Source organism: Coenobita brevimanus, chromosome 98 (genome assembly GCF_032717465.1).
Source record: "Coenobita brevimanus isolate Jiangsu-jjx chromosome 98, ASM3271746v2, whole genome shotgun sequence".
Taxonomy (NCBI): Eukaryota; Metazoa; Arthropoda; class Malacostraca; order Decapoda; family Coenobitidae; genus Coenobita; species Coenobita brevimanus.
This window is the reverse complement of record NC_137051.1, coordinates 21,216,012-21,240,029: the sequence shown is the minus strand read 5'-3', so window position 1 is coordinate 21,240,029 and position 24,018 is coordinate 21,216,012. Positions and strand designations below refer to the sequence as shown.

Below are 24,018 nucleotides of genomic sequence, written 5' to 3'. Positions count from 1 at the left end.
AGAACAATTTTTCACGGTCATAAATGATCGTCTTTGTGCGAGACATTAGCACTTCCACTGAGCGATTTATTATGGGCGTGTTTCGCTCATTCTAGCCGTTAGTAATGAATTTAGTCTAGGTTTGAGCGCCGCGGAAGCAGGTAGTGTGTGGCAGTGTCCTTCCTACGACGCAGTTCCCACTGCCGCCGTATTCCCACCTAGTGTGATTGGCGAGAGACTTAACGAGTTTAGTGTCCTTCCAGTAACGACGCCCAGTCATCCACTTTGTCCACTTTTCTGACCAGTATTTTCTTTTCGTTTTTTCCAAGGTTTAAGAGTTTAGCTTTTGAGTAAGCGAGTGAGTGCGAGCTCCTTACTTTGAATTCATTTTGAAATGTAACGTAAATTCATTTCTTTGTAATCAGTAAATTTAACAGTTCTTTTTCTCCAGCTTAATGTAATGTAAACTCGTGTTTTATTTTCCATATTAAGCTTATTTCACTTATAGCTTCTAGCATGCATAAACGCTTTGCTATTCATAACTGGTACTTAGGCCAGTCTTTTTGTATTAAGCTTAAAATCTGTTGTGCCATCTAGGAGTTAATGCATCAGCAAGAATCTGTTATCATTAATAGCATCAGTTATTGATTGTCAGGGGTGAAGTCACTTTCTCCAGAGGCTAACAGTACTAACAAACAGCAATTGTGAGGAATTAGTCTCTGCTGCGTACTGTTGAGAAAGTTTATAAATTCTCGGCCTGAGAGAATCAGCGAAGCAAGCCAGCATAAAGTAATCATTGCTTGATTTTTAGCAAGACAATTTATTGTCCTGCTATCAGTATTATTGAAAATTATCCTTTAATATTGTTTACACTAAAAAAAACCGTGACAATTGGCGACCTCATTCCAGGATATTAACTCCTAGCTCTAAAAGCTATTCACGAGATAATACTCTATCTATCTATCTATCTATAGCCCGACGCCCTAATCCCGCAAAGGGTGGCCGCAGACAAAACGCCTCCAAGTCACTCTGTCACCCACCATTTGACTCCCCTCCCCCCAACTCACCCCCCCCTCCCTCATATACCTCTCAACTCCATCCCTCCACCTCATCCTCGGTCTACCCCTCCCTCTCCTTCCCTCCTCTTCACCTACATACACCCTCTTAGTCAGTCTTTCATTCTCCATTCTCTCCACATGTCCAAACCACCTCAGTGTATTTCTCCTAATCTTCTCAACCACATCCACATCTACCCCACAGCGTTCCTTCACTTCTTCATTCGTCAACCTGTCCCTCCACGTCACTCCACATGCTCCTCTCAAGTAACTCATTTCCACTGCTCTCACCCTTGACTTGTTCCCCTCTTGCAAGGTCCACGCCTCGCTTCCATACGTCAGGGTAGGGATCACAATGCCATCATGCAGTGACTTCTTAACTTCCATACTCACCTCCCTATTTCTCATCACTGCTTTCAGTGTACCAACAACCTTCAACACTCGTTCATATTTAGGTATTTATCATTAAAGTCTATAGGCACTACCTTACTGGTGATTATTGATTAATTTTTGTTAATTTACATAATAGTTTCCACAGTCAGTTGTTTGTTTAATTTTCTTTCTTTACCAGTTTAATTAGATAAAACTGGTCACCACTAACCTGTGCCTATATTCTTTATTCTTGATTATTGGCATCTTTCTCTGAAAAAATTGCAGTCAGTACTGAGTCGGTAGTTATTTAGATTGAGCTAGCATCATGGCAGCCAACGTCTATGTACAGGAAGCTAAAGATATGGGCCTTACTGACCCAGAAAAAATCCAAAGCTACGTCCTCTCACAGTTTAATTACGAGCAAGAACGTGAGAAAGATGCTCTTGAAGAGCGTAGAATCCAACGCGAACATGAGCGAGAACAGCGCGAACACGAGTGAAAACAGCGCGAACTCGAGTTAGAACACGAGCAGAAACAGAGCGAACTCGAGTTAGAATATGAGCGAGAACAGCGTGAGAAACGAGAGAGAGAATGAGAACATGAACGTGCCGAGCGAGAAGCACATGAAAAACATGAAATTGAAATGCTGAAGCTCAAGCGAGATTCCTTGGCTTCAGACACATCTGGTTCAGCTGGCCCAAGCTCCATGAGCGTTCTCCCTGCACATGTTATGGCGACCCCACACATCAAGCTTCCCCCATACAAAGATGGCGAGCGAATCGAGCCATACATAGCTCGTTTTGAGGACATGGCTCAACTTTACCAGCTGGATGATGCAGCTAAGCGGCTTCAGTTTCTTAGCCTGTTTGAGGGCCCTGCCCTCGATATTCTCCACAGAATTCGTGGAGACGATCTCACGTATGAGATGATGAAGTCCGCACTCGTCAAAGCGTACGGTCTCACAGTTGACGACGCCAAGAGTCAGTTCATGAGGGCGCGTTTACAGGATAAAGAGACTGCCATTCAGTTTCTTGACCGGCTTACTGCATACTCAGATGAGTGGATGGAGAAAGATGAAACTCCTTCCACGCGTGAGGGGATAATTGACCTTATGCTGCGCACACAGCTGGAAAAGTCGTGGCCTACTGAACTTATGGCTCAGCTTAAGATCTGCCAGGTTAGAGATGCCAGCCAAATGGTGAAGAAGGCTGACGCATTCTTTACTGCATACGGGTATCAAACTCGCAAGCAGCATACCTGGAATAGGAAACCTGATAAATCTGGGAAACCGTCTCAGACTGAACCCCAGCAACAAGGCTGTTCTCAGAATAATGGCCGAGGTCCAAAACCGCGATGGAAGGACCAGGGGCAAAACACTCGGAAACCTGAGTGGAAGCTGTACAACAGGTACCCTAACCAGCAGCAGTATCAGCTACGCAACCGACCATCAGGACTATCCTTTTCACCACCAGCTCAAGTGAATAGGAGGCAGGAGGCGAACGCAGCCTTCATTCCTCAGCAGCAGCTTGGTGGTCACCTCCCTACCAGTACGGGTACTCCCCCACAGTTCTCTAGTCCCACAGCGACAGTGAACCCCCCTCCACAGATGGCCAATGCTCCATCTCTCCAAGTAGTGAGTACGACCCCTCAAGTATCAAATTCTCAGGGCACCATGTTTGCTGCATCATTTATTCAGCAGCCTAATCAGTGGCTGGCTGCTTCCTTCACAGACCCTCCCACAGGTGACAGTACCTTCCTTGTTCAGCCAGGGTTTGTGGGAGGCATTCCTGTGAAGGTCCTGAGAGACAACGCGTCCTCAGGTTGCTCTGTCTAGCAGAGTCTAGTTCAGCTTGAGCAGTACACAGGTCGACAGATCCAAGCTAACCTTATAGATGGAGCAGTGAGATTGTTCCCTGAGGCATGTATCCAGGTGGCATCTCCATTTTACACTGGTACGATACTCGCAGTTGTCATGCCAGAACCTTTGTTTGACCTTATCATAGGCAATATTCCCGGTGCCAAGGATAGTTGCACCGAAGATGACGCTACTTAGACTTTGGCTGCAGTAACTTGAGCCATGGTTGAGGCTCCAAACTGTGTCACCCCTGTGACCATTGAATCGCTGCAAGATCTGATGTATAGCCAAGTTGTTGTTCAAGAACAACATTCTGACCCAACACTTGCTGCCGTGCGAAAGAAACAAAAGGGTAGAGTGATAAAGTATTCATGGGGAGGTCAAGCCAAGTTCCTTCGCAAACAAGGACGGCTCTACCGTGAGTCACGAACACCCGAGGGCGAGGTTCGACTGCAGTTTGTCGTCCCCACCAAGTACTGCCAAGCAGTGTTAGAATTGGGTCATTGTTCAGCCTCAGGAGGTCACATGGGCAAAAGGAAGACCCAGGGCCGTATCCAAGCTGACTTTTTCTGGCCAGGGATGGGACGAGAAATAGATAGCTTTGTGCACTCCTGCAATGTGTGTCAATGTACCACTAGTCAGGGACATGTCCTTCCTGCGCCGTTTGAAACCACACCCGTAATCTCTGAGTCAGTTGAGAGACAGGGCAGTGGTGAATTGGGTGCAGACCTGATGTCTCGCCTGCTAACTGCTTACTAACACGGGCAACTGTGGTATGCTGGGTTCCGTTAGATAGGCGTTCTCAGAGATTTGAGTAATCCAAGGACCAGCCTGGTTCCCAGTTAAAAGTGTAGACCTGACGTCTCACCTGTTGGCCCCACAGGACACAATATGTCCAGGGCCTGTACATACCTATGTATCGTAGGTTAAGGGGGGAAGTTTGAGAACTCTGCAGAGACAGTCTGAGGCTGTGTATGAATTACCTTGTGGAACGTCTCGAGCTGTGGGCCTCTCTGAGGATTCCCGGAGAATGCACAATATCCACATGAGTGTTCACACCCACGGTGGGTGTTAAAATGTGACCTGCCCGAGATTGTGTAGGGATTCTCAGCTTCCTGTTATTAGTCGTAAGTGTAGTGTTAGGTTAACCAGTAAACTGCCCGTTCTAAGAGATTTGAGCAATTCAAGAACTGGCACGTTTCCTGGTTAATAATGTTAGGTTAACTAGTAAACTGCCCGTTCTAAGAAATTTGAGCAATTCAAGAACTGGCACGTTTCTTTGTTAATAAGTGTTAACCAGTAAACTATAAGGGTTCTAAGAAATTTGTGAATTCAAGAATTACGTTTCCTGGTTAATAATGACATAAGTACTGATTGCTAGGCAGAGAGAGAGAAATGACACATATGATGCTCCATCTTAATTCCTTTTGCAGGTGCAGCTGGCGGGTGCAGCATTGCCATGCAGATCAGCTGGTTGTCCCGGTCGCATGCTGCCGCCCCTTCTCTTCTGCCTCGTCGTCATTAGTTACTATAAATTTGTATCACATGATTTTACACGTAGGCACAGTTACACCACAACTGTCACACCTACACCATGTATTACATACATTACGCTACATAACAATTAGTTGTTAATGTAAATGTAGCGAATTTTTCGCTCAGCTTGACCTGTGTAAAGGATTTTTCACCGTCGTCACGGAGTTTTTCCCTCAAGCTTGCTTCTGTTAACGTAAATACGAGGTTTTTTCCCTCTCTGGCGACTGTGACTTTCTCCTGTGGCAGGATGGCACACACACACCACAGTGTGAATCTTGTGTGACTGAGTTAGGATTTATATGTATATATATTGAAATTTTTTTCCTGGAAAAAAATTTCAACTTTTGATGGGGCTTAATGTCATGAGTTGGCTCATGACATTAAATTTAGTGGGAAACCGCGAACCCTAGTGGAATCCCAGTGTTTATCGTTCAGTTTAATCGCTGCGTATTTACCCGGTCGGGAGTGTTTTCAGAACAATTTTTCACGGTCATAAATGATCGTCTTTGTGCGAGACAGCACTTCTGCTGAGTGATTTATTATGGGCGTGTTTCGCTCATTCTAGCTGTTGTAATGCGGTTGGACGCTCGCCTCTTTCCCATGATTTGAATTTAGTCTAGGTTTGAGCGCCCCGGAAGCAGGTAGTGTGTGGCAGTGTCCTTCCTATGACTCAGTTCCCACCGCCGCCGTATTCCCACCTAGTGTGATTGGCAAGAGACTTAGCGAGTGCAGTGTCCTTCCAGTAACGACGCCCAGTCATCCGCTTTGTCCACTTTTCTGACCAGTATTTTCTTTTCATTTTTTCCTAGGTTTAAGAGTTTAGCTTTTGAGTGAGCGAGTGAGTGCGAGCTCCTTACTTTGAATTCATTTTGAAATGTAAATTCATTTCTTTGCAATCAGTAAATTTAACAGTTCTTTTTCTCCAGCTTAATGTAATGTAAACTCATGTTTTATTTTCCATATTAAGCTTATTTCACTTATAGCTCCTAGCTTGCATAAACGCTTTGCTATTCATAACTGGTACTTAGGCCAGTCTTTTTGTATTAAGCTTAAAATCTGTTGTGCCATCTAGGAGTTAATGCATCAGCAAGAATCTGTTATCATTAATAGCATCAGTTATTGATTGTCAGGGGTGAAGTCACTTTCTCCAGAGGCTAACAGTACTAACAAACAGCAATTGTGAGGAATTAGTCTCTGCTGCGTACTATTGAGAAAGTTTATAAATTCTCGTCCTGAGAGAATCGGCGAAGCAAGCCAACACAAAGTAATCATTGCTTGATTTTTAGCAAGACAATTTATTGTCCTGCTATCAGTATTATTGAAAATCATCCCTTATTATTGTATAATCTTAAAAACCCCGTGACATTAGGGAATGATTAAATATGGTAATTTATTTTATTTACAGTATTTATTTATTTATTTTTTCGTTGATTAGGAAGATCATTATTCATTTATAACATGTAGCAGTTTCATAACAATACAATCATAAATAAGGACAGGGGAGAAAGTTGAACAATGCAACTAAAAATCATGATGAAAAAATACCACAACATGTTTGGCTGGACGTAACCTGAGTCAAAAAGTGTGAGTGGTTGGATTTCACTTGGCTGTGACCTGTGTCGAAAAAGTGCAAGCGGTTGGATGTTTTACTAAGCCCTTGTGTCTGAGAGGGTTAAATGTCAGGACCAACTTGCCTAGCACGGGGCTCCTACGCTCCTCATGGGACAACTCAGGATTAGATAATGGATGGAGAGAGAGAGAGAGAGATAGAGAACTTGTTCTCGTTCCATAAAGTCTCTTCTCATTGATACTTGCCATAGGAAATATAATTTCATGTGTTGCTTTGATCTGGATTATTTAAAAAAAAAAATAAAAAAAAAGTCTTAGTTTTAATATTCATTTGCCTTTTCAGATCAACAAGAATGATCCTGTTGAAATGCAGTCAATCCTGCAGAAGTGTGCAGGTACATCATTGAACAGTAAGCTGATCCATCAGCAGAAGGAATTTTTCTCAAAAATGGTTGTGGATGCGGTGATGTCTCTGGACAGCCTCCTGCCCCTTGACATGATAGGCATCAAGAAGGTTCCTGGTGGTGCCCTTGAGGTATGCTTCTTGCTTTACTCTTGGAAACAGGCTAATATTATCTGTTGTACACACTGTGTGCAAGATGCATATATTGGAAGTTTTACCAGCTTACCTGTTTTGTAATTATTAAGGTGTTTATTGTATTATAAAGTTAAAGTGTAGTCTGAAGAAGATTAAAACTCATTCATGGCTTCAACAGGACTCTCGTTTGATTGATGGTGTGGCCTTTAAGAAGACTTTCTCCTATGCTGGATTTGAGATGCAGCCAAAGCGGTATGAGAATCCTAAAATAGCGCTCCTGAATATTGAACTGGAGCTAAAGGCTGAAAGAGACAATGCAGAAATTAGAGTTAATAATGTAGAGGTAAGAAAAATATGTAATATTAGTTGCAGTACTATGTTCCTGTAGTTTTTTTATTTTATTTATTTATTTAATTTTTTTTATTAGATCTGGGAACTGCTGTATATTTCTACCCCAGCTTAGTAGTAAATCATCTAAATTAACCCCCTGATGCCGGGTTCCTTGCACCCTATCCCCTTCCCACAAATGGGCTTATTTTCATAATTTGGATTTTTCATTTTTTTTTCCTTATAAATCAAATACTATCTGTCTATCTATCTATTGCCAGACACCATAATCCCGTAAAGGGTGGCCATTTGACACTGAGTTAGTTGTTTTACACCCACTTGTTGACACGTAGGGAGCACATATGGTTTGGTTATATGGTTACCACCCAGTGTTGTAAATGGTTTCTTGGCTTACAGGAAACCATTTGGCTTGTCACTCAATGTAAAGCCACCTGTAAAGGAAAGAAAAGGAATAAGAAGTGACAGGAAAGATAGGAGAAATAGGAAGAGAGGAGGGCAGGCACAGAAAAAGAATGATAAAAGCTAAGGAAGTAGGCAGCACTACATCGTGAGTGGATGATGGTCGCCACCACCTACCACAATAATACTACAAACACAAAAAAGGCGTTTACTTACCCTCTGCTGCTGTTGTAGAAGTCGTGGTGTCAACTGGCTGGTGTATATCTACTACTACTACTACTGTATATACAGTATATACAGTTTATACTGTCAACTTGTACCTTTCCTTCTTGCTGGAAGTTTGCTCTCATTCAGCCAGTCCCAAAGAAGGGTGACCACTCCCAACCCTCCAACTATCGTCCAATTGCTTTAACGTCCTGTATTTCAAAAGTTTTCAAGTCAATTCTTAATAGAAAAATTTTAAGGCATCTTTCCTATCACAACCTTCTTTCCGATCGTCAGTATGGGTTCCGTCATGGATGCTCCACTGGCGATCTTCTCACCTACCTTTCAGACTCCTTGTCATCCTCCTTTCGGGACTTTGGCGAAAGCTTTGCCATTGCACTTGACATCTCAAAGGCTTTCGATCGAGTCTGGCATAAATCTTTAATTTCCAAACTGCCCTCCTACGGTTTCTATCCTTCTATCTGTGCCTTCATCGCTAGTTTCCTTTCTGGTCGTTCTATAGCCGCTGTTGTAGACGGCCATCGTTCTTCTCCAAGATCTATCAACAGTGGTGTTCCTCAGGGCTCTGTCCTGTCACCAACTCTCTTCCTTTTATTCATCAATGATCTTCTAAGCTGTACATCTAACCCTATCCACTCATATGCTGATGACTCCACCCTTCACCTTTCCATTCGGTTCCCGCAACGCCCATCTCAACAGTTACTTCAGCAAACAAGGGATGAGGCTATGGCACACCTAATGTCTGACTTGGCTCGTATCTCTGACTGGGGTAAAAATAATATGGTTGTCTTTAATGCATGTAAGACTCAGTTCTTACACCTATCAACCCGACAAAATCTTCCACAGGTATACCCACTAATGTTTAATAATATTCAGCTTAATCCTGCATCATCCTTGGACATGCTTGGGGTTTCATTTACTCGGGGCTTATCTTGGAAAAATCATATTACATCTCTTGTAAAATCTGCTTCCAAGAGATTGGGTGTGCTAAGCCGACTCCGCTCTTTCTTTACCCCTGCACAATTGTTGACTCTATACAGGGGTTTTATCCGCCCCTGTGTGGAGTACAACTCTCATGTGTGGGGAGGCTCCCCACATACAGCTCTTCTCAATAGGGTGGAGTCAAAGGCTTTTCGTCTCATTAACTCTCCTCCTCTTACTGACTCCCTTCAACCTCTGTCTCTTCGCCGCTCTGTTGCATCTTTATCTCTTTTCTATCGCTACTTTAATAGTCACTGCTCCTCTGAACTGTCTGCTTGCATTCCTCCACCTCTACGACGGGCGCGTAGCACCCGTCCGGCAGCAAACTCTCATCCCTTTTCTGTCCAACTCTCTAATGCAAGAGTTAACCGTTACTCCCAGTCTTTCATTTATGCAACAGGTCAGCTCTGGAACTGTCTCCCTCTGTCTGTATTTCCTGCTTCCCATGATCTCCAGTCTTTCAAACGCAGTGTGTCCAGGCATCTCAAAATGATCGGATCTTGAATTTGGCTCTCTCTTGTATTTTGTTTTTCTCTTGGAGGGAACTGTTACTGCGGGCTCATGGCCTTTGGTTCCTTCTTCCTCGCATAAAAAAAAATATATATATCCATCCATCATCCAATCCTACATAGCCCCATGAGGAGCGTAGGAACCCGTGGCTAGGCGGTTGGTCTCGACATTTAAGATAAAAGTGACCAGGCTCATTCATCCCTGAGTGGCATTACGTGAGCAATCAACCCCAACCATCCCTTGGATAGAAACCTTCACCGGCTCAATCCGACTGGAGTGCAATAATTACCCACTAAACCACCAGGTGCCAAAGTATGGCTATATGGTTACCACCCAGCATAGTAAATGGTTTCCTGGTGTACAGGAACCCATTTGGCTTGTCACTCAGTGCAGAGTCACCCACAGGAAGAAGGAAAAGGAAAGAAAGACAGAAGAGGGAGTGTAAAGTCACCCGTAGGCAGAAGGACAAGGAAAAAATGAAGGAAAGAAAGACAGAAGAGGATGGAAGGAATGAAGGATGGAAGAGAGGAAAGGGCAGACACCCGAGAGCAGCACTGCATCAAGTGAGTGGATGGTGAGTGCCCCCACCTACCACAAATATATATATATATATATATATATATATTTATATATATATATATATACATATACTGTAAAATCTCAAATTTTGACAGTTTAGAATTCAATGAATCAAATTTCGATGCATTTTGGAGTGGTCTGCCTACCTCACTTTTCGATGCAGATTCGCGTATTTCGATTCTCTCAGGGCCATACTCCAACCAAAACAAGCGAAGATAATATTTTTGATGCGAACCAAAATGCTAGAAGTGAAGGAAAATTATAAGAGAAAGTATGAACCTAACCTAATATCGTATGTAACATGTGCTCTCAGGGCCAGACTCCAATCAAAACAAGCAAAGATAATATTTTTGATGCAAACCAAAATGCCAGAAGTGAAGGAAAATTATAAGAAAAAGTATGAGCCTGACCATGTGTGGACATGCATTTCACTGCAATTTAGTTGTATTTTCTTTGTATTTTCATCGCAACTTCCCTGTTTCAAGATGGCAAGCAAGAGTGGTTCTTTGGGTAGCAGTGGTAATGTACAAGAGCAGCCTGACACCTTTAAATCTTCGCAGCCAAAGGAGAAATGGCAATACAGGAAAGGGCAGAAATACACCAAGTATACACTTGCTGACAGTATGGCAATATAATGCAGAACTACAGTTACTTAACCACAATTATAGTTCATAAAGTTTGCAGGAGGTGTGGGCAAAAAATTATGATTTTAGGGAGTCAGGTTTGGAGGACCCGGACCCAAACTAATTTTTCCCATAAGAAGTTCAGTTTAAATTTCGATGATTTGAATTTCGCGGTGATTTTTAGGCACATATGTTCATTGAAATTTGAAATTTCACTGTATATATATATATATATATATAATATATATATATATATATATAATATATATATATACACACACACACACACACACACACACACACACACACACACAGTATATACAGTGGTCCCTCGCATTTAGCAATTTAATTAGTCTGGCGAAACCATCGCTAAATGTGACGTGTACTTTATATGGAAAAAATGTCATTTAGTTTGCACTCATCCTCTAAGTCACCCTTTTGACTCCCGATTTCCTACTTTAAGTGCTGAAAATGAAACGCAGTGTATTAGCAATATGTTATACAGATACACTACTGTATGGTTATCTATTCGCCAGTGAAAAATGCCAAATGCTCAGCACTGTGAGAGAGAAAAAAAAAGCACCCAAGGTCACCAGACACAACAATGATAACAATGGTGGTCTGGTGGTGGACGGACAAGGTATTTCACGCCCCGCATCGCTAAACACTTAAGACAATCGCTAAATATGTGGGATTGGCACCTTTTCTAACCTGTCGCTAAACATGAAAATCACTAACTTGAAACATGCTAAACATGAGGGACCACTGTATATATATATATAATACTTACCAGAATGTTTCATACTGTACTTTTTTCCATACTATACTTACCTCATTTCACTCTTTAATGTCCTTTATTGGTGTGAATAGGGTGTTAGTAGCTATGCATGTGCAGTAGGAATGTGTTTTTCTGAGTTAGGCTAGGTTAGGGTCCATAAGTACCAGAATGTTTATTAATGTATGAACATACTTCCAAACCCTCATTTTATGTTTCTTTTGCATTTATTTCAGTCATTTATGAGCCTTATTGGTGTGATTTGGGTCTTAAATAGGTGCTATGCATGTCCAGAGGGAGTTGTATAGGTGTTTCTCTGAGTTAGGGTCCATTAGTACAAGTCCATAAGCTGGGGCCCAATATCCGGACAAAACCAATAACTGGACCTACCAATGGCTCTATTATGTCGGATATTGGAGTGATTACTGTACGCGAATTCCTAGTACGCGACGTCCTCTGCCGCCCATATAGGCGCGTACTAGGGGGATATACTGTATATATATATATATATTTCATTCATTCATTGCCAGACGCCATGTATCCCAAACGGGGTGGCCAAGGGCTTAGAGTTAATTGTTTTACAGGGAGGGGCACTAATCCTCCACTAACCCCACTTGACACGCAGGGATGCCACCAGCATCTGGTGTTCCCAGGCGGTCACCCATCCAAGTACTAACCAGACCCAACATTGCTTAATATACTGTATGTATATATATATATATATATATATATATATATATATATATATATATGTATGTATGTATACTAGATTAGCTGGCTGGTGTAGCCTATATCAACTATTGCATGGATGGCTGATTGCAGTCAGTACACATGTACTCTGCCCCTCTAAGTGCCTCTCTCCCACCCTACTCTGTCCTTGCCTGCCTCTTCCCCATGCTTCTCAGTCTCCCAGGGTTATATATACACAGTATATACTAGATTAGCTGGCTGGTGTAGCCTATATCTCAACTAGTGCATGGATGGCTGATTGCAGTCAGTACACATGTACTCTGCCCCTCTAAGTCCCTCTCTCCCACCCTACTCTGTCCTTGCCTGCCTCTTCCCCATGCTCCTCAATCTCCCAGGGTAGGCCTCCCCCCTCCCCCCACCCCACTCCACCCACCCACTCCACCTCTGTCCCAGCTAGCCTCTCCTCGCACCCTCAGGCACACGAGAGAGCCCACCACACCACTTATAGCGAGTTTGGTGCATTTTTAAGTTGAAATATGCCTGCAAAATAAGAAAACGTTCTCAGACGTGAAGTGGTGCCTGTTGACCACACGTCCTCAGATGTGAACCGGCATTGGGGTTATGTTACCAATGCTGCTGTCTGTCTCTAATTACTGTAGTGATAGACTTTTATGTTTAGTTTTTTAGAGTACTTGCTGTGCAGGGAAGGGGGGGGGGGATTGAGTAACTTTATGGGAATTTATGAGCAGAGTGGTAGCATAAGTGGTGTTGTGTAACCCTTCTGTATTTGCAGGAGTACCAGAAGATTGTGGACACTGAGTGGAAAATTTTGTATGAGAAGCTTGACCTCATCCACAAATCTGGGGCAAAGGTTGTACTTTCCAAGCTGCCCATTGGTGATGTGGCAACACAGTATTTTGCTGACAGGTAGTGGCATTGTGTTTTCTTCTGCAGTAATTTTCACAAAGCAGAACCTGCAAAGTAAATGGTGTACTTAGTTAATGAACATTTTTGTTATGTTCCCATATACTTTGTATTATTATTATTATGCATAGGGTTTTACCACCTCATTCATGACAAGTTGCATAGTAAGTTTAGAAGAACTGGAATGTGAAAATGATCTTATTTTGTCCTTACTTGTCAAACTTGACAGGGACATGTTCTGTGCGGGTCGAGTGGTTGAAGAGGACATGAAGAGGACAATAAAAGCTTGTGGGGGTGCCATGATGACCACTGCCCATGACCTTAATGACTCTGTACTTGGCACTTGTCAGATCTTTGAGGAGAAGCAGATTGGTGCTGAGAGGTAAGGAAAATCTAGCAGACTTCATTTCATTATCATGCATTGTTCATTATCATCATCATTATAGTAATAAAATTTTCCCTTATTGCAAGTGGGGGATTGATGAGTATCAGAATGTGGGAAAAGGCATGGAAGGCCGAAATGATGATATCTAGATATGGTAAATGAACATGAGAAGAATGCCATGGAAGTTCAGGGAGCTGAAAGATTGAAGACAAATTAAAATATGTATGCTGATAATACGAATATTTTAATGTCACATGAAGATGTACACAGCTTGTTTAGTATATTAAATAATGAACTAAAAAAATTAAATAATTGGATTATTGCAAATAAATTAGTACTTAACATATTCAAGACCCAATACATGCACATTTATAGAATGACTAAAGTTGAAACTTTACAACAGTTAGTAATTCAAAATCATAATATAAGCAAACAATTAACAACTAAATTGTTGGGTGTCACCATTGACTATAAATTAAAATGGAAGGAACATATACCGAGGGTGAACATCAGATTGCCAAAACATGTGGTATATTGTATAAAACACGTGAAATGCTTACTTCCTCTGCACTTCGGAGTGTGTACCTAAAAATCCCTTGGGTTTTAATGCAGAAATGGATAGTAAGAGCTATTTCCTCTTTAAAAATATGATTCAGCTAGTTAATGCATTTAATGAGCTGAATATTTTAAACATTGATCAAATATATAAATATTTTAGTATACTTTCTACATTTAAGGCTCTAAATGGATTGAACTGCTGTAGCAGTATGTTCCAGTACGTAAGTCACAATCATGATACAAGAGGCCATGAAATAAACCTCATTATCCCATCAGTTACAATACTTACCAGGAAGTGTCATATATACTGTGCGGGACCAGTTATGTGGAACTGCCTACCTTATCACCATAAAACTAATAATAATCTTAGCTGTTTTAAACAGGCAGTTAAACATAAAACTATGAGTGGGATCTTAAACATTAATTTAGAAATACATTGTATATAAGTTTGTTTCATAAATTAATAATTTTTTATTGTCAGAGACAGACGAACTAAGTTATTTTTATCAAAGCTTATTAGGTTTGTAAAAGAGCTGTCGGCTTAACAAACCTGGCCAGTATAGTTTCTTCTATGTATGTACAGTATATGTCTGATGTTACTCTGGCAAATAGAAAAATTGACTTTGGCTTTGAAAAACGGAAATGGCGTATGAAGTACAGAGATGCGCATCATTTTAGCAGTTAACAGAATGGTTCCATTCCACAGGCATTTGTAAAGCATCCCTTTTAAGAATGGATGTTTGCATGTGAGATGGAGCAGAGTATTGTGAAGGCTTGAAAGAAGAATGAGTGGATGTCTGAGTCTGGACATTCTGTTAGGTATTCTTTATTATGCCATTCTGCTACTACCTCTTGATCATATCCACCTGATTTATCAGTGGAAAGTATGGTTAGGGTGATGTTTATTTACTTGTCAAGGCTTTTTTCATATGCTTTTCATATATACAGCAAGTTTCAGACTGTCAGATCTTATGTTAAGTAGTAATATTCTGTCTGTACCTCACCCCAGCTGAAGTTGGAAATATAGTTGTGAATGATGATGATGTCTGTATCTGTTAGTTTATTCGAGGTCTACAGCAGGACCAATCCCTCTCCTTATTGATGGGAGAGTGATGGTTGTCAGAATTAACTCATCCCCGTGGTGGTAGAGTATGAGTAGGGAAGAGGTGTCTAGGAAGAGTGATGCAACTGATGCATGTGAAAGCTAAAGTGTTGTCCATGGTTGCTTGTGCTAGAGTCTGTATATGCCAAAACTGACAGGGTGCAAGCATATGAAGGGGCATAAAGCACACTTTTTTTTAGATGTCCCCATCAGCCGGGTTTCAAACCCTAGACTTGAGACATGCATTGTGAATTGTCATACCAGTTGAGCAAACACAGCTTCAGTGCAGCAGCATTAACCCCTCGAATGGTTGTCAGAATTAAATACCTATAGTCGGCCTTGCGCCCGTAAGCGCCTGTGGTGTGGCTCGCACCTGTTTACAATGGTGCCACGTTTCCTCAACTTGCGATGTGAAACGGAAGCTATTTATGTACAAGGCATCACAAATTCGATAAATTCAGATGAATAAAACTTACACTTGTGTATTTTGATGGATGAATCAACAGTAATCTTATTATGCATAAAATATTTATACAGTAACACAGAAACATGGCATACATATTGTACAGTGTTGCTAAAAGAAATAGCAGTCACTTTTAATGTTTTTAGCGTAGTTTTAGGGGGGTTAATAATATTACAGTTATGGATATAATAGAATGAGCCTGAAAAAAGAAAAAATATGCCAATATCCAAAGTAAAAGAAATAATTCATATAATTCTTGTGAGTGGCAGCACTGACAGATAGCTTCCCTACAGAGAGAGAGAGAGAGAGAGAGAGAGAGGCAGGAGAGGGGCATGCATTGAATGCATTGTCGGCATCACTAAATATAACAAAACCAAATTAGCAAATGAAAGCACAATTATAAATAACTTATAAAAGAATCAAAAGTACTCAGGGTGGCTCACATTTCCCGCCAGGAGAGAGAGAGAGAGAGAGAGAGAGGTCTGTCACTGCCTTCTTTGTATTCATTTGTTCCTTTGTACATACTGCACACACTGATATACATTGTTCCTATTGATGCACATATATCTATACACGTAATTTCTCTCTCTCTCTCTCTCTCTCTTCTAATACTGACCACGTGGTAGGTGAATCCAGCCCCCCCTTCCCCTTCCCTCCCTTCTTAATCCCTCCTGGGTGTCTCAGGTCAAATCCCCCTTCACACTTCCCCTCCCCCCTGGACCACCACCCCAACAAACCCACATCCACACTCCCACCCACACCTACACCCACACCCCACTACGTCGGGGTGTATGAATCAGTAACGTAACAAACCTCTCAGCAGACAGTAACTTTGACACTCCATCTACTACTAAATATAACAAAACCAAATTAACAGATGAAAGCACAATTATAAATAACTTATAAAAGAATCAAAAGTACTCAGGGTGGCTCACATTTCCCACCAGGAGAGAGAGAGAGAGAGAGAGAGAGATAACGGTATAGAAAACGTGGCAACACTGTACACAGGTGCGGACCACACCACAGCCGCAAACGTGCGCGAGTCCTACTATAAGTGTATTCCTTGTCTGCGAAGGTATCAAGGATGAACAGGATAATAGAAGACTTTGTTGTGGGTACTCTCATACAGTTTTTTTTTTTTTTTTTTTTTTTTTTTTGCAGAAATATCCCAGACTCAAATGGTTAACTGTTTACTATTATCAAATGCAGCTTCCATCCAGGAACCAAACCTTCACAGGGTGTGGGGAGGCATTGTCTGCCACAAGGGAACATTGGTTTGCTGCATGGGATGGCCCTGCAGAGGCAATTGCTTGCCTGTGGTTGATGGGTCTACTCAGCTAGAAAGACTGAGGATACAGAACAACAACAGTGGTACCACTTGTCTTGTAAATTTTGTTGCTTATGTTGGTACAGATTCAACTTGTTCATGGGATGCCCTCAGACCAAGACTTGCACCATTGTCCTGCGTGGTGGAGCTGAGCAGTTCTTAGAAGAGACTGAGCGTTCCCTACATGACGCCATCATGATTGTTCGCAGAGCACTGAAACATGATGCTGTTGTTGCAGGTATGATGATGATGATGATGATGATGCCGTTTTGCACTTTCTGCTTCTTCCGATTGGGCTAAGATATTGCAGCAGGTGTGAATGATCATATTCCCATCTTGATGTATGACATTGCTGTTTGGTCATTGAGCAGGCTATGATGCTCAGCCTCTGTTGAAAACACTCACATAGGCATTCACAATACTGTAAACGATATTAGTTAAAGGTAGCTACAGTATTCACAATGAGTGATAATTGATGTATTGATGTTCATCTGCTTTTGAAGCGTAGTATGTTGAGAATGCCTAATATTAGTTATAACATGTAGCTAAGTGCTGTACTGTAATACAGAATCATATTATTTGAATAAACAGGTGGAGGAGCAGTGGAACTGGAGGTCAGTAAGCATCTGCGGGAGTATTCACGCTCTATTGCCAGCAAGGAGCAGCTTTTCCTTGCTGCTTATGCTAAAGCACTTGAAATCATCCCTCGTCAGTTGTGTGACAATGCTGGCTTTGACTCTACCACCATTCTCAACAAGCTGAGAGCTCGACATGCAGAAGGTGAGGGGATTTTGTCCTTGTGTGTAGGGTAGCTGTATGTGTATTTTAATCTCCCTTTAGAATGTTGTTATTAGGGTTAGTAAACCGGTGAAATATTAAAACCAGTGGGATGGTTGAACCAGTTTATATGCAGTATTGGGTAGCTAATAATAGTATTAGTGACCATTATTATTGTTGTTTTTAGTTGTCTTAATGTGCTATTACCCATAGTTTGCATTGTTGGGTTGCTATACATGAACTAAATCATATTCCAACAATTGTATGCATATAATTGCTGAGCCCTCTAGATAATATGGGGCTGAAGAAAGGGGATCTTTTTCATGAAAATTGTAATTATCTGTTTATTTGGCTGGTGTTGTTTGACCTTTTGACAGCATGAACTTTTTGTGCTTCAGCAAAACTGTGTGGTGTTAGCCTGGAGAGAATTCCTAGGATTACATGAGGTTTTTTAATCATTTGATTGGTAACCATATAACCAAATTATAGCACCTGGTGGTTTAGTGGGTAATTAAGGTGCTCCAATTAGATTAAGCCTGTGTAGGTTTATATCCAAGGGGTGGTTGGGGTTTATTTCTCACTATATGCCACTCAGAGATGAGTGAAGCTGGTCACTCTCATCTTAAATGTTAGGACCAACTTGCCTAGCCCTGGGTTCCTACGCTTCTCCATGGGGCGATATAGGATTGGATGATGGATGGATGATTTCTAGGACCCCTGTTGGTTGAACAGAAGCATCCAATGTTAGGCTAAAGAAATAGCCAATTGAACTAACTGCAGCAAAAGGGTTAAAGGAGAAATCATGAAGTATCTTTGTTATTATTGTTGTTGGTCAGTGTACTAAATTGTAGCTATACTCATAGTACTCATCCTTGCATCACTGAATACTGTACCATCCTCACCCCTTTCTCCACAGCTTGCCCTGCATCATTAAGTACTGTACCATCCCCACCCCTCTCTCCACAACTTGAATTTCACCTTGTCCTAACATCCAGTAGTTTTAAAGCAAGTTTTATATATTTTATTGTTGGCAGGCCAGTGAAAAGTTTATCATGCTAAATAATTTTTTTTTCTAACTAGTCTGGCTGACATGCAGAAAATTTTACTTTAGGGCAACCATGCAATGCTACCACAGGTTATAAACATCGACAAATCTCTTCATTAGCTTCATCAAAAGTGGTATCTAGTTTAGTAGCTTATCTTGTAATAGTGCTTGACAGTTTTATTCATCTGTAGAGAGAGCCTAAAGTAGTAAAGGGGTTAACTTTCGCTTGAAACATCTGTTAAGCTGAAGGAAGTCATTTGGTGGAAGCATGAGTACGGTTATTTAAAAAGTGTCATTGTTGTGAAGGACCTGCTGTATGTGATGAGCCATACAATAGACTGTCCTGTTAAAAATAGGATGTGCAACCCTACAAACTCTTAATTTTATTCTAATCCTACCCCCTCACACAGAGAGAGAGAGAGTGAGTGAGTCTCCTACATGATTATATTCATGGATATTCATTTGAAAATGAGGAATTCCTCTTTTAGCATTATCCTTTTCTCATTTTACCACCTAAGGATGGGGTGAGGAGTCTAGATAGCAAGGAAGAAGATGGCATGGTAGAGGGATAGCTATCAGCAGCACACCTGCTGAAATGATCAAGGCACTAATTCACTCACCAGTGATTAATGTTTGAATTAATTAGTGGTTAAGTTATTATTAATGAATATTTCAGGAATATTAAACATTTTATGGTCATGTCAGGTGGGAAGTGGTATGGTGTTGATGTGACAAGGGAAGATGTAGCTGACAACTTTGAGGCCTGTGTGTGGGAACCAGCACTGGTGAAAATAAATGCCCTCACCGCTGCCTCGGAAGCTGCCTGCCTCATCCTCTCCGTTGATGAAACAATCAAGTCCCCCCGCTCTGCTCATGATGCGCCTCCCATGCCAGGCAGAGGGCGAGGCAGACCCATGTGAGCAGGAAAGGTTGAGAATTATAGGAAACTCAGACAAACCATTCATCTGATCCAAGGACCAATTTTTCTGCCTTCTTGGTTTTTAAGCAGTGAATCAAGTGAATTGATTGCCTTCCGTGTGGATGAGTTTATGTTTAACCCAGTAACAAGTCATTAATTGCAGATGGAAGTTCGTATTCCCTTCACCTAATATAACTTATCACAGTATCATCTGTATGCTGGCTGAATAATATACCACAAAGCACTTCTTTGAGGCTGATGACTAAGATGGCAATAGTTTTATTTACCAAAGTCAGTAGATGAAGTGATGCATTACCAGTACGTGCATGGTATTTGTTATTAAAATCAACACTCCAAAGCAGGAGAGGTGCTTGTTACACCAGAAAGCAGAGTTTTGTGATGTATTGTCAAAGGTTCATGATTGCTGGAAAATACATTGAAAGTTGTCTTCAGTACGGAAAATCTTGCCATCCATCCATAAGGTGATAAGGAGGCACCTTGGAACAAGCTACATTTGTATGATTGTAATAAGGGGGGATTTTAGATTAGGTGAAGGATATGGATTGTTTATAGGAATGACAATATAATCTATAGAAAAGTATTGGGATTCCATGAGAATATCTCCAAGACAGGGACAAGCATGAAACTGCTTGAAAAGGAAGATCAGTGGTGCGAGCAGCAGCCTAAATTTTTTTTTTTTTTTTTTTTTAATGCAAGGAAGAAGGAACTAAAGGCCAGAAGCCTGCAAACCATCCCAAAAAAAAAAAAAAAAAAAAAAAAAAAAAAAGAGCCAAATTCAAGATCCATTCATTTCGAGATGCCTGGACACACTGCATTTGAAAGACTGGAGATCATAGGAAGTACGAAATACAGACAGAGGGAGACAGTTTCAGAGTTGACCTGTTGCATAAATGAAAGACTGGGAGTAATGAGTAACTCTTGCATTAGAGAGTTGGACAGAAAAGGGATGAGAGTTTGTTGCTAGACGGGTGCTGTGCCACGTCATTGAGGTGGAGGGATGCAAGAAGACAGTTACGAGGAACAGTGGCCAATAAAGTAGCAATAGAAGGGAGATAAAGATGCAACAGTGTGGCAAAGAGACAGAGGTTGAAGGGAGCCAGTAAGAGGAGGAGAGTTAATGAGACAAAAACCCTTTGATTCCACCCTATTGAGAAGAGCTGTATGTGGGGAGCCTCCCCACACATGAGAGTTGTACTCTACACAGGTGAATAAAACTCGTGTATTAGGTCAACAACTGTGCAGGGGTAAAGAAGGTACAGAGTCGGCTTAGCACACCAAATCTCTTGGAAGCAGATTTTACAAAAGATGTAATATGATCTTTCAAAGATTTTTCCTGAGTGAATGAAACCCCAAGCATGTTCAAGGATGATACAGGATTAAGCTGGATATTATTAAACATTAGTGGGTACTCCTGTGGAAGATTTTGTTGGATTTATAGGTGTAAGAACTGAGTCTTTGATTCATTAAAAACAACAAGATTGTTTTCACCCCAGTCAGAGATACGAGCCAAGTCAGACATTAGGTGTGTCATAGCCTCACCTCTTCTTTGTTGAAGTAACTGCTGAGATAGACGTTGCGGGAACTGAATGGAAAGGTGAAGGGTGGAATCATCAGCATGCGAGTGGATAGGGTTAGATGTACAGCGTAGAAGGTCATTGATGAATAACAGGAAGAGAGTTGGTGATAGGACAGTGCCCTGAAGAACACCAATGTTGATAGATCTAGAAGAAGAACGATGGCTGTCTACAACAGCGGCTATAGAACAGCCAGAAAGGAGGCTAGAAATGAAGGCACAGATAGAAGGATAGAAACTGTAAGAGGGCAGTTTGGAAATTAAAGAATTATGCCAGACTCAATCGAAAGCCTTTGAGATGTCAGGTGTAATGGCCAAGCTTTCGCCAAAGTCCCGAAAGGAGGATGACCAGGAGTCAGAAAGGTAAGTGAGAAGATCACCAGTGGAGCGTCTCAGACGGAAACCATAATGACGATCAGAAAGAAGGTTGCAATAGGAAAAATGCTTTAAAATTTTTCTGTTACGAATAGACTCGAAAACTTTTTGAGACACAAGATGTTAAAGCAATTGGATGATAGAGGGTTGAGGATGGTCACCCTTCTTTGGGACTGGCTGAATGAGAGCAATCTTCCAGCAAGAAGGAAAGATACAAGATGATAGACGGAGGCTAAAGGGTATACCTAGGCAGGGTGTTAGCACAGAAGCACAGTTTTTGAGGACAACAGGAGGGACCCCATCAGGCCCATATGCCTTGTTGGTATTGAGGCCAGCGATGGCAGAAAATACATCAGCTGTAGAGATTTTAATGTTAGGCATGAGGAAGTCAGAGGGGGGAAGTGATGGAGGAACAGCAACGGAATCGTCTAAGGTGGAATTGGAGGAGAAAGTCTGAGTGAAGAGATCTGCTCTGTCAGTAAAAAAAATAGCTACAGAGCCATCAGAGTAGAAAAGAGGAGGGAACGATGATGAGGTAAAGTTGTTAGAAAGGTTTTTGGCAAGGTGCCAGAAGGAGCGGGAAGAATTGAGTTGGAGAGCTGAGAGCATTTAGTACGGATGAAATTATTTTTAGCAGAGTGAAGAACAGAGCATGATTCCGGGCAGAAACGTAAAATAAATGTGATTCAGGGGTGGGATGGCTCTGGTACCTTTGATAGGCCCTCTCCATGTTGCGGACAGCATTAGAACAAATGTGATTAAGCCAAGGATTTCTTGCATTAGTCAGAGGATATGAGAAAGGAATGTATGCTTCAGTGCCCGAGAGAATAACCTCCATAATGCGCAAGGCACACTCAGATGGCTCTCGGCCATGGAAGCAATAATCATTCCAGGGAAAATCAAAGAGATGCTGTCTGAGGGCCTCCCAACCTGCAGCACCAAAGTGCCACAGTCGACGTTTCTTTGGAGGGTCCACAGGCCGTACTGGAGCGAAAGGATGGGTTAAGGTAATAACGTTGTGACTGGCGGAGCCCAACGGAGAAGCAAGATTAACAGCGTAAGCAGAAGGATTAGTTGTTAGGAAGAGGTCAAGTATGTTGGAGCTCTCTCCAAGGCGGTCAGCGATACGGGGAGGGTGCTGCACAAGTTGCTATAGGTCATTAAGAATAGAAGAGATAGTCTTGTTCACCAGGTGGGTCAGTGAAAGGAGAGCCAAAGGTGGTGGTGAACATTGAAATCTCCGAGAATGGAGGTTTCTGAGAAAGGAGAAATGGATAGAATGTGTGTTCCATCATAGAAGTAAGATCAGTCGAAGAATTTTTCATGGTCAGTAAAATGGGGTGCTTTCAAAGCTAGTATTCCGGTAGATGTCACCTGTCACCACCATTGGGACAAACACATTCCCCGCGCTGTTTAAGAAGCATATTTTCTTTGGTAAATATCTACACGTGTGAACCTGTGAATCATAGTAATGTCATGTACCGTAATAAAATAATACAGATAGAACACGTATATAATATTTTAACGTAGCGTGAATTGTTTATATTTATCATAAACGGAAATTAAAATATCATTGATGGCATGTGATGGCAACTCGCCATTTCAGTGGTTCTATATTATTTAATTTCTGCTACATTTAGTGCAAGTTAGGTTCTTAATACATAGTTTGTTCAGACTGTAAATTACGCCTAGTGGGTATCTTGACTTATTCAGTCTTTCTATGGGCAGAAATTTAATGTTGAGTAAATACTGGGACTCAAAATTTTGCTCACTCCATGCATGCGCACAAGACATTCCAGTGTTTAAGTTTTTTCACGAAGTTTGTTTTCAAAACAACGCACGAGGACTAATGCTTAAAATAATACAAATTAGACCACTTGAAGTGGTCTGGTTAGGTTAGATAAAGTAAGGTACTGTAATTGCTTTGGAGGGCCTGGCGGGGCAACACCACGGCCTTCTCAAACCGTGGCACACGGGTCTTGTGGTGTGCATGGGTGAAGGGAGTGCGCAAAATGTTGAGTCCTAGTATTTACTCAACATTAAATTTCTGCCCACATAGAGACTGAATGAGTCAAGATACCTGCTAGGCGTAATTTACAGTCTGAACAAACCATGTATTAAAAACCTAACTTGCACTAAATGTAACAGAAATTAAATAATATAGGACCACTGAAATGGCGGGTTGCCATCATCTTCCATCAATGATATTTTAATTTCCGTTTATGATAAATTTGAACAACTCACGCTAGGTATAATACGTGTTCTGTTTGTATTATTTACATTACGGTATATGACTTTACCATGATTCACAGTTTCACACAACAGTGTAGATATTTAACAAGAAAAATATGCTTTTTAAACAGCGCGGGGACTGTTTGTCCCAATGGTGGTGACATCTACCGGAATACTAGGCTTTTCAGAAGCACCCCATTAGAGGATAAGTAAACTGCGCAGATGTATTTAGTCAGAGAGAGGCAGGAAAGCCAAAGCCAGAGAGTAGAGTCTAGAGAATTCA

At 41.5% G+C, this 24,018-nt stretch overlaps 1 protein-coding gene across 1 annotated transcript in view; it reads left to right on the top strand.

The window, feature by feature from the left end:
* The window catches only part of CCT7 (chaperonin containing TCP1 subunit 7), a 65,686-nt gene extending 45,884 nt beyond the window's left edge, over positions 1 to 19,802 (top strand). Inside the window, exons 5-11 of the mRNA XM_080283640.1 lie at positions 6,710 to 6,901; positions 7,083 to 7,247; positions 12,828 to 12,961; positions 13,188 to 13,340; positions 16,880 to 17,031; positions 17,385 to 17,573; positions 19,321 to 19,802. Of these exons, the coding sequence (XP_080139766.1) occupies positions 6,710 to 6,901; positions 7,083 to 7,247; positions 12,828 to 12,961; positions 13,188 to 13,340; positions 16,880 to 17,031; positions 17,385 to 17,573; positions 19,321 to 19,535 (1,200 nt within the window). The 3' untranslated portion in view covers positions 19,536 to 19,802. The remainder of the gene's footprint in view (positions 1 to 6,709; positions 6,902 to 7,082; positions 7,248 to 12,827; positions 12,962 to 13,187; positions 13,341 to 16,879; positions 17,032 to 17,384; positions 17,574 to 19,320) is intronic.
* Positions 19,803 to 24,018: the final 4,216 nt, after the last annotated feature.